General features: G+C 35.7%; 1 protein-coding gene across 1 annotated transcript in view; it reads left to right on the top strand.

The window, feature by feature from the left end:
* RIT2 (Ras like without CAAX 2) overlaps window positions 1-18259 on the top strand; it is a 289218-nt gene that overhangs the window by 133082 nt on the left and 137877 nt on the right. The window contains exon 4 of the mRNA XM_045527208.1: window positions 15930-16121. Within this exon, the coding sequence (XP_045383164.1) occupies window positions 15930-16121 (192 nt within the window). The remainder of the gene's footprint in view (window positions 1-15929; window positions 16122-18259) is intronic.

The raw sequence follows: 18259 nt of genomic DNA, 5'->3' as shown, positions 1-18259 counted from the left end.
TAAAAATTTATGCCTGAGTTTTTTTCAGGATGCAATAATTGAAACAATCACTCTCAGAACTCCTTTAATCTCTGTAACTGCCTTCCTGTCTCTCCTAGATGGCTTAATGGAGGGAGACTTTCCAGAAGTGATATAATCTCTCTCTTAGGATGGTTGAAAACATTGGCTCTTATAAATTGTACATTTTCTTGGAAATAAGTGTGATCCAGTAAATGAACCTTAAGTAGAATCTGTGAGTATTAGACCTAAAAAGATTCTGAGCATCTCAGAGGCTCAAGGAAGAGCCCCAAAGTAGTGACTTACGGGCAAACTTGTCCCTATCAGCATAATTTTCTTGGTTTGAAGATCAGGAGAAACAATCAGCAACAACAACAACAAGAAAAATTAGATTATTTTTAAAGGTTTAGGAAGTTAAACCTTAAAGGAAGAGGAAGACTACACATAACTGTGAAATCTGATTTAATGTTAAATATATTGGGAGACAAGTAAAAAAAGCCACTGGACTCCTGAGCAAAGAGAGTTCTGATGCTGAGAGTCCACACCTCCTCCACTGTCCAGAGGTTGGAGGTGTATGCACACTTTCTACTGATTCAAAAATTATAGGAGTTGAGTCCTGCAGCAACAACTAGACTGTACACCAGAGAAAATCAGTCCTTATGCCAAGCCATTTGGAGAGGTTGTTGGGTGACCAATTGTTGTTTCTAGGTTCTAAGCGATTACAGTTGACCTTTAAACAATGCAGGGCTGAACTGTGAAGCTCCACTGATCTGAGGATATTTTTCAATCAAAGGTGGATCAAAAATACAGTATTCGAAGGATGCAAAACTAGCTACTAGGGAGGGATGATTTTTTTTGATACCTAGGTCCCTCAGAGCCAACTGTGGGACTTGAATATTCATGGATTTCAGTATATACTGGCAGTTCTGGAACCAATCCCCTGCATATATCCAGGGACAACTGTATTTCTACTTTGAAAAGGCACAGTGTAAATCAGTGTATTTGACATTCTATTTTCTTAACTTGAACAATTCAGATGACAACTATAAAACAACTCTCTGAGGAGTTATATATAAATGGTACTTCAAGGATTTCAATACCAGTAAGATAATAGCTTATTCTTTTATGAGCTGGTTTAATAAAAATGAGACAGATAAAACAAATTTGCCCATCACAATAATCCTAGTTCTGCCAGTAACTAGCCGTGTCATCTTGGACAAGTTATTTCACCTCCTCGTTCCTTAGTTTCTCTCCTCTTTAGTTCATTAGGCCCTTCTTCATAGGGTTGTTTTTAAAATTAACTGAAATGATATATACAAGTATGTACATATAATGTACACAGAATAATACCTGACCAATAATGTTCTTAATTCTATTTAAATGTGTCATGTTAGATATTAGTATTTTAAAGCAAATAATAATACACTACATTCTCTATCACTTCTCCCTGTAGAAAATTGATATGATTTCTTCTAACCCACGACAACACTGATAGGGAGAATAGGGATCACCTTTTCTAAAAATGAAGAAACTGCGCCTGAGGAGACTGTTACTCACTCAGGCTCACATGATGAGTCTCAGGCAGAGTTTCCTACTTCCCACAGAGTGCTATGCATGTGGGACTGTGGCATCCTGAGATTATTCTTTACCTTCTGAGTATTTATTTACCCATGATCCTTGTAGCTGGCATTGCAAATGGGTAAGTGAGCAACAGGAACAATGGATTCAAGGAATGGTTTTAGAAAGATCTGTTTACATGCATGATTCTGGAATTTGCACTCTTTTAAGAAATGTATTAACCTTGCTAATTTGATCAACTACTTCACATTGTTTCCATGGACAGCAAACAATGAGGATTTCCTCCCTCCTAGAAAACAGACTTGAATGCTAACAGAAATTTTTGATGCTCTAACTCAAAAAATAAGTAACATTAGGGCTTGAGGAGGTCAGCTGGGAAAGTATTTTTAGGCAAGGAAATGGCTTTTAGTGTCCCTCAAATCACAGCAGCTTGACAGTTTCTTCCTCATATTCTATGTACAGTCCAACTATTATCTTCCTAGACAGTGGTTCTTGGCTCCCATCATGCAAATCTGTTTATTTTTTTGTGTGTGTATGTGTTTCTTAAGTTTTTTTTTTTTTTTCAGCATATTACGGGAGTACAAATGTTTAGGTTACATATATTGCCTTTGCCCCACCCAAGTCACAGCTTCAAGCGTGTCCATCCACCAAACAGTGCACACTGCACCCATTAGGTGTGAATATACCCATCCCCTTCTCCCCCCTCCCACCTGCCCAACACCTGATGAATGTTGTTACTATATATGCACTTAAGTGTTTATCAGTTAGTGCCAATTTGATGGTGAGTAAATGTGGTGCTTGTTTTTCCATTCTTGTGATACTTCACTTAGTAGAATGGGGCGTGGTGCCACATGCCTGTAGTCCCAGCTACTCGGGAGGCTGAGGCAGGAGCATCGCTTGAGCCCAGGAGTTTGAGGTTGCTGTGAGCTAGGCTGACACCGTGGCACTCTAGCCTAGGTGACAGAGTGATACTCTGTCTCAAAAAAAGGAAAAATCTGTTTAAAGTGATAATACAACATTTGTTCATTTCTCTTTTGCCTCTGTAAAATCTCAACCTGGGCATCCCTTCCCCACGTTCAAGATCAAACTATTCCTTCTTCCTCTTAAATGTTGTTTAAACCCCTCTCTGCTACATAATGCCAGTAAACCAAACAACGTGCACTAAAAACACAATTTTCCAGGATATAAACTAGGAATAAATGGGACCTTGGTTTTCACTATCAGAGCAGTTGCATATAAAATCTTAGAACAGTGGGATTTTGCTCAATAAAACAAATGGCATTGTTGGTCTAAGAGTCTGAAAACTTACCAGCTTGATGCTGTGAGGAGTGCACCAGAATTAGAGGCAAGTGGAGTTAAAATGAAATCCTCATCTCCCCACTCATTAACCATAAGACTTTGTTCAAAATACTGAATGGTCCCGAGCTTCATTTTCCTAATATACATAGGACTATGTTACAAAATAATATATATTCTTTCCAATATATAAAGTTGAATTCTTGATACTGTTCAATACTGTTGGATTTAAACAAATGAAGCTTATGAAAGAGGCATATACACTGTTAAGGACTTTCTATAAAATGTGGTTTTTCATTCACTTAAATATTTGTGGAAGACCTACTAAGTGCCATGTTTAGCACTCTGCTGGTACATTACTTACATTAATAAGATATATCACTTGACCTGGTAGCTGGCCATTAAGCAGTGAGATAGAAAAGCAAGTAGACAAAAAAGGATAATACAATGCCTCTGTGAGGAAAGGATTGTAATAGGGAGATATGTATGTGTATATGTGTGTGTGTGTGTGTGTCTGTGTGTGTGTGTCTAGGGAGATATATATATGTATATATTGTAATATATATATATAATTTATATATATGTGTGTATATGTAAATATCACGTGAGAGTTTGAAAATTTGCGAGAGCATTTCTCCTTCGAATGGAAATGTGAGAAGATGTAACCTGCAACATTTAAAGTGAACCTTGAGGAATTAAAAGAGGATTTAAGGCACAAGGAGCTGCATAAACTAATGCACAGAGACATTAAAATATATCTTTCCCAGACCATTGTTATTCAGCTTCAGCTACATTAGCTTGCACAAGTGCATTAAAACACCAATGTTGGCTTCTTCTCAGAATGTTAAATCGGTATGATTTATACCTATCAGACTTTCATTCAGGTAAACACTAGGAGAATGGTCAGATTAATGTAAAGTGCCATGTACATATATGAAACTCTCTCAAGCAAGTCCTTTTGGCTCGAGTCATTATTTTCACCCTGTTATTGTACTTAGGAAAATTTGAAGAAAAAAACTAAAGTATTTTTATTTTGTTTTCTATATTATATGATGTGCCAAGAGCTATAAGAGGTTTCATTGCTCTTTAGCATTGTGTTATAAGAGAGAATTGTGTTTGTAACCAGGCTTGCAGTTCAGGTTTTGGAAGTGAATATTAATGTTACTTCAGCAGATTTTTTAAAAAACAATTTTATAGAGATATTTTTTACTTGGAATACAGAACAAGTATTTGGAATCAATATGAAATAAAACAAAATTTTAAAATTTGAAACAGATATTTTCTTTGAGTAGTAATACTGAATTAAGCATCGGGAAACCATTTTAGGAGATAAGTACAATTTCGTCCGGTAGGAAATGATCTGTGACTTCAGGCTTGTTTATAACTTTGTCAGCCTAACAATAGGTGATGAAAAAGGGCAATCCAAATTACAAGTTCCACATTCCATTCCTGACCATTTATGACAAATAGAGCTATTAGTTTTGCTACCTCCCAAACAGGGCATTGTTTGCTGGGCAGGTATGAGCCCAACAGACACAGTCAAGTCGGTTACAGCAAGGGAGTTTTATTACTTGGCCCAAGTAAGGAGCACTCTGGGTATAGTTCCCAAAACAGGGTGTCTCCCCACAGGAGTGTTGAGCTCAGTTTATAACCATAGGGTTGGCATAGATAGGACTTACCTCAAAATGATAAAAGCCATATACAACAAACCCACAGCCAACATCACACTGAACAGGAAAAAATTGAAAGCATTCCCACTTGGAACTGGAACCAGACAAGGTTGTCCTGTATCACCACTTCTTTTCAACATAGTGCTGGAAGTCCTAGCCAGAGAAATCAGACAAGAGAAGGAAACCAAGGGCATTGAAATGGGGAAGAAGAGGTCAAACTATCACTCTTTGCCAATGACATGATCTTATATCTGAAAAACTCCAAAGAATCTGTCAAGAGACTACTGGAACTGGTAAACAAATTCAGCAAAATCTAGGGTTACAAAATAAATGTACATAAATCAGTAGCATTCGTATACACCAACAACAGTCAAATTGAGAACCAAATCAAAGACTCATACCTTTCATGATAGCAACAAAGAAAATAAAATACCTAGGAATATATTTAACTAAGGAGGTGAAAGAGATCTACAGGGAGAACTATGAAACACTGAGGAAGGAAATAGCAGAGAACATAAACAGATGGAAAACCATGCCATGCTCATGGATCAGCAGAATCAACATTGTTAAAATGTCTATACTAACCAAAATGATCTACAGATTCAATGCAACCCCTATTAAAATACCAACATCATTTTTTAAAGATCTAGAAAAAGTAATTCTATGCCTTGCATGGACCCAGAGAAGATCCTATATAGCCAAAGCAACCTTAAGCAAAAATAATGAATTTGGAGGCATCAATTTACCAGACTTCAAGCTATACTATAAGGTTATAGTAACCAAAACAGTATGGTACTGCCACAAAAACAGAGACATAGACCGATGCAATTTATTTAAAAGAAAGAGAAAGATACTGGCTCCCTTGACAAAATTCTGCCAATTATGCTTGTATAGATATATCCTTTAGGAACATAAATTTTAAAACATTTGTCCTTCTAATTTTATTAAAAATCTTATCTAGGAAGATGTGCCTTATAAGTCCTCACAAACTCATTTACTATCAGAAGGTTACTTATTATGTCTGTTCTAGAATATATACATTCTCCATAGAACAAGTATATCAATTTACTTGAAATGACATTTACAGAAATTTAATTAAAGATTTTTTTTTAATGTTCAAAATCTACCCCTAGAATATTTAAAATTTGCTGGGTGACATAAATCTAACTCCTTAAAAAGAAAATGAAAAATATATAATTCATTGCTAATTTTTGAGGTTCATAAATGATGAAAATATACAAAAAATAATTATTGATTAGGGCTGAGTTTGTTAGACATAATTTCTTAAAAAAAAGAAAGAATGTAATTGACTAAGAACAATGTGTGAGACTTGGATCACTGAAAAGGAAGGACAGATACCCATATAATGTTGGAATTAGAAAACCCTGTTTTCTGACCTGGCTATGTTTTAATTAGCTATGAGAAAATGATCTCATCACTACTTTTCTGGGCCCTGATTTTCTCATTTGCAAAGTAAAAATGTTGCACCTGATAATCACTAAATTCTCTATTTGCTAGAAAAAGTTCAAGTACGGGGAATGATGTCCATAAAGGCACAATGGTGACAGATGCAGCTTATATGGTCAAGCCATGAGAGAACTGATCCCATTAGAAAGAGTATATTCAAAATTAATTACAGATAAAGCTAGATATATAGCATGCCATCATATTGTATAGGGTCTTAAAATCAGGAGGATGAGTATAGATTTGATGTGAAAGTAAATGGGTAATGATTGAAACTTTGGAGACAGAAAGACTGCGGAATGAATACAGTGCTTAAAGAAAATTAATCAGATGGACATGGAGGGATTTCCCCCATCAATGGATTGACTGGAAAAGGGAGACCCTGAGGTTAGATAAACCACTGGGGAAGAATAACTAAGTTGGAAGATGAAGTATATTCAGCACTTTGTGATGGGTAGAAAGCTTGTAATCTCTTCCTGGCTGTACTTCTGACGTTATGGAGGACAAACACCTGCTCTCATCATCAGTTTCCTCATTTGTATGATGATGAGTGCTGGCTTCTCAATACAATTCTAAAATTTTAGAATAATCTAGAGACAGTTCATTCTAACTAGTGCAAAACAAGATGAAGTTTTACTTGGGAGGAAACAAATAGTAATTTATATTTTTCATTCAACCTTTAGAAATATAAATTTTATCATGTATAGTCAGACATTTTAGAGTGTGTATCTGTTCAATATCATTTTATTTTTCTTATTAATAGTAGTATCCTATCATGTACTTTAACTCAATTAGCAACTACAACTTTGTCATGTAGATTTTCTTGTTTCACATTTTTGTTGGGATTTGACCTTTCAGTATCACATTGGGAATGATTATAAAGCAGAGAATGAAATCCTTTCACAACACAGTTGTCCCGGCTTCTTCCAAGATGCATTCCTGTAGGTTTTATCAGCACGAAGACAGCTCCCAATATGAGTGACCTCCAGAATAAATAGAAAACCAGCTGTGATTAAAAACATCTTCTAGTGGATTTGTACCACCCATAGCAGCCATGAAACTTTAAGTCTTTGACAAAGTACGAGTCAAATAGAAGGGGGAAAGGCAAACCGACTTCTACAGGAAAAAAACTTTTGATGCATCCGAAGACAGTAAGATTCATCTTTCCTCCTCCCTTCTTAAAATAAGACAAATGACTAAAGCTGGAGAATGAAATAAAGAACATTAAATTGCTTTTTAACTGATGTGGATTTCAGTGGTATATAGGTTTACCTAAAAGTTAAACTAGACCTGGCTTTTCATGTATGGGAATGAATATGCCACTAAAAGCTTTAATCATTTAGTGTAAGGATTGTATTCCACTTTCCTTTTATTTTCATTCTCCAGCCTCCAAACCTCACTCTCCTTAAAGTGTATATCATCCAGGGAATAGTAACATACTTAAAAACATTTAGCTTAAAGTAAGTAATTATCCAAATGATAATATAATTATCTGTTGGGCTTTGATCCAGGCACTGTCCCTAGTGCTTTGGAGAATATGATGCTCAGGTCGTTTGGAGCCTAGTGATGGGAATGAGAGTAGAACACATGCAATTACAATACAAAGAAAGCGTTGTAAGTGCCAAAATCTGAGAACAGTTAAGTACTGAGCATGCTTGGCAAGAGGTAGCAGAACTAGAAGACAGCTGTCAAAACTATTTTCATAAAATCTCCTTTAAAAGAGATAAATATAATCTCAATGAGGCAAACTTCAGTTCTCAAAAAACAAAAATGGCAAAAAATCTTGTCCCCCTAAACTGACCAAGGCTAGTTAAATTTGTAACCTAATTCCTGATCCCATTTTCACGCCAAAAGATTTCCCCTCCTCTTAGGTCTATCTCATTGTTCCCTGGTCCTCAGTTCCCAGTTTTGAGAGTAAGTACTGGTACCGAGTTGAGCCAATGACAGGGATGATCACAGATACAAAGCAGTCCCACACGGTTTATCACAGAAAAGAAACTATAGAAAGTGAAAGTAAGGAAGGAAGCTACCCAAAGTGAAAATGCGTTCTAGAGAGAGGAATGGGTCAGACTCCAAGAGTGGAGAGAGATGTTGATGACTCCTAGGTGATTTCCTTTTATTGGCCTGGTCAGGGGAGGGCTTACAGGAGGTGTGGGCTGGTACCAAATGATCATCAGGTGTTCTGCATTTTCCTGCAGTCTCTTGCCCTGATTGGTCCCCTGCTTCTCCACCCCTAGGAACCACCTTCCTGGCCTGCGTCTGCCACCTGCAGGATTGATCCCTACCTAACACCACTGAGACTGACTGTTATCACTACTTCAATCAGATTTTAATCTTTCACATAAGCCAAATTTCCAGTTACCTCTGGATAGTTCTAGTTACATGTCTAGGGTCAACTCTAAGGGGACTAGTACAAATCTATAAATAACTTAAGACATGATGGTCTTAAGTTTTTCACTTTCTCAATTAGCTTATTTCTGACATTACAACTGCCATTTACCAGCTCCAGAGCTATAAAAGCTAGAACCATATTTAATTTAATTTAATTTAATTTAATTCTTCCCTTCCTTGGAGAGACATTGTGGTATTTATGTATCTTGGATTTCCTACTGGTAGCTCTAGGACTTTGGCCATGTCATTTAATATCTCTCTACTTTGATTTTTTTCATATCTAATGAGGGATATGTTTTTTATATCTAAATATAGGGCATGTGCAAAGTCCCACCTATTGTCCAACACTACTGATTGAAACTTCAAAGTCATTCTTTCATTTCCTGTCTCTCTTATGCCCAAACTGCTGGACTTCAAGTCTTTCTTCCTTGATATGTCTGACATTTTTATTTCCTCTCCATTTTTTTTCCTATTGTGACCTTTCATTCGAGGATTTTCCCCTTTTCTTTCTCCCTCTGTCGAACCATACTTCAGAATTACTGCAAAAGCCTTCAAGATTTTCTCCTTCCCTCAGTTTCCCTTCCCTCCAGTATGACCCCTACTTTTGCCAAACCAATCCTACTGAAATGGGGTTCCCTACTTGTTACTTTCTCCTGAAGAAAATCTCCTGAGTTTTTGGTTTCCTGTCATCTCAAACTCAAAACCTGGTTGTCAGGGATTTCAACAATCTGATCTCACTCGGCAACAGGACCGCGCGACCCCTTTACACGAGCCATACCCATGCCTCTCTTTGTAACATCATTTTCCATCTGAAGTGTATATTCCAGTCCCCCACCCTGTGCCCTCTGTTTCTCCATAACTCCACCCTCACAACACCTAGAACATCCATCACTGTGGGGTCCGGTGTTCCTCACTGGGATCAGGATGCGTCAGAAGTGACTACTTCTGAGCAGAATTGCCACTGTTCCTTACTCTGGGACACCTGCCCAGGGAGCCTTTGAAGTTTTCCTCACGTGTGCTTCTGGGTGTTATCTTTTGCTTATACCATTGCAATGGGACTGGCTTCATGAGCTGGCAATTTGTGCAATTTCCCAGGGCCCATGCTCAGAAGGGCCCTGAGTTACTTGGTGTAATGTTCCACTGTTACTGTCCCAAAATTCTTAATAATTTTTGAACAAGTGGTCCCACATTTTCACTTTGCACTGGGAGTCAAAACTTATGTAGCTGGTCCTGCATTGCAACCTTAATGTTTATTCAAATTGTATTTAGGTAAGAGCTTTTCCAGGATCCATCTTCATTATAGCTAAATTCCAAACACCCTTCAGCCCCCATTCAATGCCAGCATCAGAATCAAGTCCCTTTCTAGTTTTTCAGGCACTAAAATTTAAAAATTTTAGATGTCATTCTCATTCTTAACATACTGTTTAATTTTCTACGGAATAACTTTTCTGTTATCTTACTGGAGCCTTCCATTGGTATCACTGGCAAAACTTACACTGAAAAACACATTCATAGCCTTAGTCTTAGGAAACCTGCAACTGCAGAGCCTGTTGGGTTGACACAGTGAGTGCCGTCTCTTATCTCAAACCTCAGAAGAAAAATTACCATCAGCTCTAAGTGCTTAGAGAAGATTTGTGTCAAATTAATATGGTGTTACTGACCACAAAAGTGATGTAATTGACTATGTTTCCATTGTAGCTCAGGTTGTCTAGAAGTTCAGAGTCAAACTGTAGATCAAACTCTGTCTTCTCACTGTATCCTGGTTTTGATGTTCTAATTTCTGTTTGTTCTTTTCCTTATTTAGCTATCCATATTTTTGTTTTATTACATGTATTATTTTAGGCCATCTCAAACCTTACATGCTTGTCATATATAAGTGTTCAATAAATATTTGATGAATGAGTTGGGCACAGTAAAGGCAGTATTTCGTGACATAATGCATTCTGAAAAATATGTGTGGCAAATATTGAAAGACATATAATAGGTAAACTTAGGATAATGGTGATGATTATGTTCTCTAAAAACCATAAAATAGTATTTTAAACTACATTTTATTTTCTAGGCACAATTTTTGACCCCCATATTATTAGAATTTATAAAAGCTCTTTGTTCATTTTGATTTCAATTGAATATCTTTAACCAGTCTAAGGTTTGAGATTGTGACTAAAGAACCACCACTTCTATTGATTTCAATCTTTGTGCTTTGCATAAATTATAGTAAATCTATGATAACTAGACTTTAATCATAATATATTTTTTTAATTCTTCCTTCTTTAAAAGATACAAACAAAATAAAATAATATAACAATCATATCAATCCTTTGGTGACCTCCAAAAACTGAATTATTAACTGGTAAGCAGGCCCTAGATGTGTAACTGCCACACCAATGCTGAATTTGGACCATGAAAGTTTATTTAAGCGTAACAATACATAATCTTTGGAAGTGAGGTTGCATGAAAGTTGAGTAGTTCTGTCCAAATAATAAATTTAAGGAAGAACATTATACCTTATTCCCTCACAAAGCCCTCTTTCACTTCCTTCTGTAGACTACCTCTGCCCTTCTCTGAATCCACAGGTTCATTTAACATTTCATCACTATTCATTTGTTTTATCCTGGCCTAGTTGTGTTTTTCAAACCCGGTCAGACCAGACTGTTTTTATTTCTTGTATATTCTACCACTTGGCATGGTGTTAGATGTATGGCTGGCTTACGTTTTGATTTACTTTTTTGCCCTAGAATATATTTGATATGGAGGCATGGTTATCACGGGGATGCCAAAAAGACATTCAGGCCAGTATAGACCATGGTTATGTGTGTGTTGTACTAAAGGGCATTTAAAAAGCTGGTCTGGATATAGTGCTAGTGCATTTTATAAATAGAGAGGCACTTGTATCTTGTAGTACCACTATTTGAATGCAATGGGTGAGCTGGTCCAGTCTCTATGTTTCCTAACACCTGCTCAACATACTTAATCTGCTAATCAAGAAGCTGCAATATGAGATTCATCAAAAATCCTTTACTCAGTTTCAGAATTGAGAAAATTCTCACACCATTTTAATACAAAGAAGTATATCAAAGGGAACTGATCAAACTGCAATGTTGTACTGAAAATAGCTTTGAAGGTATTAGAAATGCTTGTATTTGTAGCATTTTATGTAGAGGATATGTTTCATAGATACTTTGCTACTTACAGATAGCAAATGGAATCTAGTAACATTCCTGAATAATTAACCAACAAGTTTCAGTTATAGCAGGAATCAAATGAAGACAATATTAACATTCAGGGTACACAGAACCGAAAGTGCAGGAATCTTTAATTCATAAGTGAATGAAGACGGAAGCAACATGTTGAACATAGCATTTCTCCTTTTAAAGCAATCTCTGTATCATATATTATTAAGTTGATACATAGTACAAAGCTTTTGCTTAATTCTCTGGGCCCTATCACCTGCAGTGCACCTTTAAGTAAGACACACACACACACACACACACACACACATTTTGTGAAGAGTTGTGGAAAAGTTCAGCCATGAGAAAGTATACTCCCCATTAATTGAGATAACTTCATTATATCTGTTTCATTGGAGGAAAGATTTTCCTATTTGAAAAAAAATGCTTAATAATTTTCTGATTAAGCATATATGAAAAATACTGCCACATTTATATTTAATGCAGCTAAAAGAGGATTACATTCCTGTTCTCTCAGTGAAAGGTTCTATTCCGCTGGATTTGTACCAGAGATAATAATAGGCTTAATTTGTATTGTATTTTAAAAATTCATCAAAGCCTTTTCACATCTCTTCTCTCATTTGATCCTTTCTCTATCCCTGTAAGCCAGGTTAAGTGTGTGTCCTAATCGGTCTTTAACAAAGGAGGAAATTGAGGCTCTGAGAGGTCAGGTGATTTGTTAAAAGACATGCTCTAAGTGTGTAATAGGCCTAGAGGTCATGTACTATGACTCCCTTTTTCTGCTTCCACATCTTAAAGACCGCTTTTGAGCGTAAAGACAGTCACATTCCCCTACATTGCAGTGCAAAGCAAAACATGCAAGGAGATCTTTAAATATACAAATGCTAGAATCTCACACCTGGAGATTCCAATTCAGATCAGATGTGAGGCCTTGACGTATCTATTTGTAATATGATTTGAATGTGACTTTGAGTCTGGTTACCGAGCACTATTGGACCTTTAGTCATTCAACCATCCAACATTGTTCCCTGTGAATTTTACCTTTCAGGACTTTTCCTGTCTTCATAATAGGTTGTTAGACTTTTTCAGATTTGTTTGCCTTTTCTTTATGGTATAGTAATTGTTGAAGCTGTCAAATGTACTGCTCTTTTTATCATGTCTCACATAAAAAAGATCTTTTTCCAGTTCAAATTAAAAAATACATCTCCAATTGAAAAATAAAAAGAAACAACTTCCTCCTCCAAAAAAATGTGATATATGTATACCATGGAATACTACTCAGCCATAAAAAATAGTGAACTAATATCTCTTGTATTAAGATGAACGGAGCTAGAGATCATTCTTCTAGGTGAAGAATGGAAAAAAAAACATGACATGTACTCACCATTAATTTGGAACTAATCCATCAACACTTATGTGCACAGATGGAAATAATATTCATTGGAAATCAAGCAGGTGGGAGAGGGGAGGAGGGATGGGTAAATTCACACCTAATGGGTACAATGCACACTGTCTGAAGGATGGGCACACTTACAACTTTAACCAAATGGTTCAAAAGCAATTTACATAACCAAAACGTTTGTACCCCCATAATATTCTGAAATAAAAAGTAACTACATTACTTACGACAAAATAAAATCCATATGTAGAAGAAAATATAAAATGGATAAAAAACACAGGAAATGCCAAATATAGCTCATAAATGATAAATACAGATAAAATAAGCATGATTTTTCAATCCCAAAATTCGTAAAAGTAGAAAAATTTGACAATAAGCAGCATTGTTGAGAATGAGGGGAAATAGTCACTTTTATACAATGTTGGAGAAAGTATTATTGATACAATGTCTTTGGCAGTGAGATTGGCACTATTTCTTAAAGGTAAAATTATATTCTCTTTGACCTAGAAATACTTCTTAGGTACATGTAATCCTGTGTAATATGGATGCTTAAGAATATATGTTACAGCATTATTTGTAATAGTAATAAAAGGAAGCCATCTAAATGCCTTTCCATACACAAATAGTTAAATAAATTATGGTACATGCATAAAAGGATTTATGATGCCTTTATGAAAAAGAATAAGCAATATTTTTATATGTGCTAATACGGTATGGTCTCCAATGTATATTAGGCTATTAAATTTTAATTAAAAGTAAAATGAAAATTGTATATATTGTGTTCCCATTTGAGTACAGAAAGATGTATAAAGGTAGAATGAATATGTACATGCTTGTATGTACATAGGCATTTCTCTAAAGATAAAGAAACTATTAACTGTGATGCATTTGAGAAGAAAAATTGGAAGTTTGAGGTGAAAAGAAAATTGAATATACTTCTATTTATATTCTATACTATATACTTCTATTCCATTTGAATATTTTTCTATGTGTATTTGTTAATTTTCAAAAACACTAGATAAAAATAAATAATTTTAAGCTTAAAATAATACTTGGAAAACAGAGTGAACTTTAAATTGTAAAATATATCTTTGCCAGTTTAGTTTGCATTTTCATTATTTAATCATGTACAATTGATTTAACAAATCTATATTTTCCTCAAGATCAAATGTATTTGTTAGATAATTCTATCATTTCTGTTAAATATTTGACAAATGTAATTATAAGTTTGGAAAACATCAGTTAGCATTTTCAGTCCGTATTTTTCTAGTTGATTCTTATGAACTATGGGGTTCTGATTGAAATGCAGGGTTTCAAAATCAAAGAATGTCAGAATTATGAGAGACCTCAGATATTTTATAACCCAATATTGACTTGGGGATGAAGCTGAGGTCCAGTAGAATTTTTTTTTCTCCCATGTTAGTATATTTCACTTACATGGAAAAATTTAGTATTGAGTTAAAATAAAATTTAATGCTAAGTAAATTGATACAGTGAGAATCAAGTAATATGAATTTCTTGAATTATATTTGGTAGCTATCTATCCCTGGACAAATCTCCTCTCCTCTCTGGGATCGAGTTCTTGCAAGTTTGAAATGACTGGTTGAACCCAGTGATACTGTTTTGCATTTATTTTGTATGTATTGAAAATTATTTAAGAGATTCACCAACTAACTCAGGACCTTATTAAATTTATCACTCTTTCTGGACTTGTAAGCACCTAAGTATGCCAAAGTTTCTGGACCTATCTAAATGCTTCCATCTTTCAAGATATGTTAAACCAAATTAACATTTCTTTGGACAATTACTCTGAGCGGTGCATCTTACGAATTCTTGTAAACATTGTGCTATGTGAAGTCATATCTTCTCCAATTATTCAAATATAGCTGAAGCCCATCTAAAGTTTCTTTTCTACATTTCTTACAGCACAAATTGTCCAAGTTACTTATGTTCTTTTGTTCTTTTATTGTTTAATGTGGTTTGTTCCACAGCTAGAGTTATGTTTTATATTTTCCATTACTTTTTTCTAGTTAGCCCTTGTCATTGTAATAGTAGATTCAAAATAAGAATGAATGAATACAGATATTTTAGACTTAAAGGAACTTTCCAGATTGAAATTCAGACAAAAATATTGACTTTTCAGTCACCAAGGAGTTGTAGTTCAGGTGGGATGCAACGTGAAAGGCTAATAAAGCAATATCTTATCTCCCAGGTTGGGGCATTGGTACCATCTGGAATGTAATGCTGCCCTCCTCAGCAGGGACAGAAGAATATGAAAGAACCAGTAGAATGTAGAAACTGACCCTTCACTCAGCAATCCAGATCCTTTTGTTTATACATCTCTGTGAGATAAATCTAACACCCAAACTTATAATGGCATCTGTAATTATCTATGCTAATAACTTCCTCCATTCACAAGGATAACCAAGGTCTAACTCTAGTTTGTTTTCATATTTTTGAGCAGAAAATTATTTTGTTCCCCAGGTCCCTTGGAGAACCTATGGCAGAGTCTCTACAAAAACCTACTCTCTTTTGTAAAGTGAAGCCAACTTCTTTAGATCATACATTTTTTTTCTTTGTTTCTAGGAAAAAAAACTTATTCCAAGGGGTATGGAATAAAAAAACATCTAAACTATGTAATGTAAAGAATCCCTTAGGTTCAAAGAAATTTAATGTTTAGAGTTTACAAATTTAGATTTATTTTCCTAAAATGAGGTCACTAAAAATATCAAAAATGCATCGTCTATATATAAATCCTAAGAGTCCAAGAGTAAAATTTGCTATATAACATATTCTCCCAAGATCTCTTAAATCAAATCTTCTATGATTAAATAGCAACACTCATAATGGCTTAAAATATTCAAATTTAATAATGATATATTTAGATCTCACATTGATTCTCTATATCCAAAGCCCATAAAGAATTTTGTTCTTTTTCTGCAGGCAGAATTCACAGCCATGCGGGAGCAGTACATGCGAGGTGGGGAGGGCTTCATCATCTGCTACTCCGTCACTGACCGCCAATCATTTCAGGAGGCTGCCAAGTTTAAAGAGCTCATTTTTCAGGTCCGCCACACCTGTGAAATTCCTCTGGTGTTGGTGGGTAACAAAATTGACCTGGAACAGTATCGCCAGGTGAGTGCCAACTTTATCCGTTAGCTTCTGTTTTTTCCCCGAGGACACATGGTACAAAATATGGCTGCTTTCCAAGGTTCACATGGAGAATTATTAGAAAGAAATGATGCACGTGGTTTTTCTAAGAAATCACTGTGGTCTTGTGGTGGATCATGTTGGCTACCAAAATCTTTCTCATCCCACATGCTGTTTTGCAGAGTGTCTTTACCACTCCTCCATGCCCTAGGATCTGGGCTCATACTGAGTATAGTAGAAGTGATTGGGTATAACTTCTGAGGTTGGGTCTTAAGAGTTCTATAGCTTCTGTCTTTGCACTTGAACTGTTCACTCACGGGTTCCAGTAAAGAAGCCCACACTAACCATACGGAGAGAGTCACATTGACAAAGTGAGACCCAGTCTTGCAGTTCTCCTTGCCAAGACACCACATTTTGCATGTTCTAACACTAGCCACAATCTACCCGTGACTTCATAAGATACCCAAGCCAAGCCAAATGCAACAGAAAAATCTCCCAGCTGAGCCTTGTCTGGATTTCTGACCTAGAGAATTAATAGCAAATAAAATGAAATTGTTTAAGTCACCATGTTTTGGAGTAATCTTTCATGCAGCAGTAGATAAACAAAGTAGGATCCTTCTCTCCTTCCAGAAGTAGAACAAGCTACTAGGTTGTTCTAATTCTCAGGTTGAATCAGAAATTATTCTTATATACCATCAATCTCTTCCAACCTGCCCCTGCTATATCATTGTGATGCATAGAGAATTTCACAACTCCTGCAAACAAACAAAATCGATAAGGCAAAAAAACTATGTCTAGCTTAGATTGCGACTCACTACCAGAATTCACATAGTTCACTATATTTTATTCTTATCTGATCAAACACTACTTCTTGGGCAGCACCTGATAGGCAAACTATGATGGCTTCCTCCCTGAGATCTCCACATGGTAATGATACATCAGCTGTCCTGGCTCAGGGACCATGGAAACTGTTTCACAATTCCATTGCTCTGACTCACTTTGCACAAAGTAACATTACCAAGAAGTTCCATGCAAATCAAATTTTTATAAATCTAATTCTGTAAATCGAGTTGTTTAGTTATAATTTGAGATGCTTCATCTTTATTTGCACTGACCTTAAATTTGAACTGGCTTTTAATATTAATAGTTCATGTTATTCCAGTTAATGATTTATTTTTAAGCTACTTAGTCTGCTAGTAAAACCCTTTGCTAAGGTAGGAATTTTCTCTAAAGCAAATCGTTTTATCCTATTTTAAGTGTTTTATAAATTTGAATTTTCATGTCTAATGTATTTTAAGTTTTCTTAAAGTGAAAAGATCTCATATAGAGCCAATGTTTATAAATTTATGCTTAACAGGGAGACATATTCCTATGATTTAGTGCAATGCATTTTTGTGGTGACATTTTTGTATATTTTACTTGAGAGTCTAAGCATCTTATAGTGGCAGCTAACTATTACTTTAGGAGCTATAATATTTGTCTCCTCTGCACCTGTTCTGCTATATTGCTTTGCTGTTTCCCTTTCTCCAATGAAATGTTTAGTTATGATATGGTTGCCTTTCTATGGGTTAAGAATTCACGTTTATCTTACCAGTTAAATATGAATCTATTCTCAGATACTTGGCAGAAAGGAAAAAAGAGAGATATAGGCTTAGTAGCTGAACCTTTCAGATACTCTTCTGAAGAATGGGACAGCTTTACTTTTCTTAGGGCTTCTAGGAGGTAGTATGACAGAGCATCCTAAGAAGTAGACCATTCATGACCACATGACCACTTTATAAGTCTAAGAATTCCTGGTGAACAAAAACCTCTGATTGTGTTCCACTCTGGAGAGCTATAAGTGACTGAAAAAGCTAGTGAATTTCAGAACATTTGGGAAACGTTTTCAGGCCAAAGTTAACCATATTCTCTCTAGAATGACTGTTCTTCATGAGTCCAAACCTGGCTGATATTTGCTCTCAGGTACCCCCAGGCCCTGCTTCCCTAGGTTCAAAGATGGTCCTTGGGCTCTCATAAACGGATGTTCATCAGGACCCCTCCCAGCCTGGACATTTAGCTGCTCCTTTCAGATTAGCAGCTAAGTGAATCACAAGCATCACAAACATCACTGAAACAAATACCCA

This window comes from Lemur catta, chromosome 16, assembly GCF_020740605.2.
Source record: "Lemur catta isolate mLemCat1 chromosome 16, mLemCat1.pri, whole genome shotgun sequence".
Classification (NCBI taxonomy): domain Eukaryota; kingdom Metazoa; phylum Chordata; class Mammalia; order Primates; family Lemuridae; genus Lemur; species Lemur catta.
Note: the sequence above shows the minus strand (reverse complement) of the source record. Positions and strands in the feature narration are given on the sequence as shown.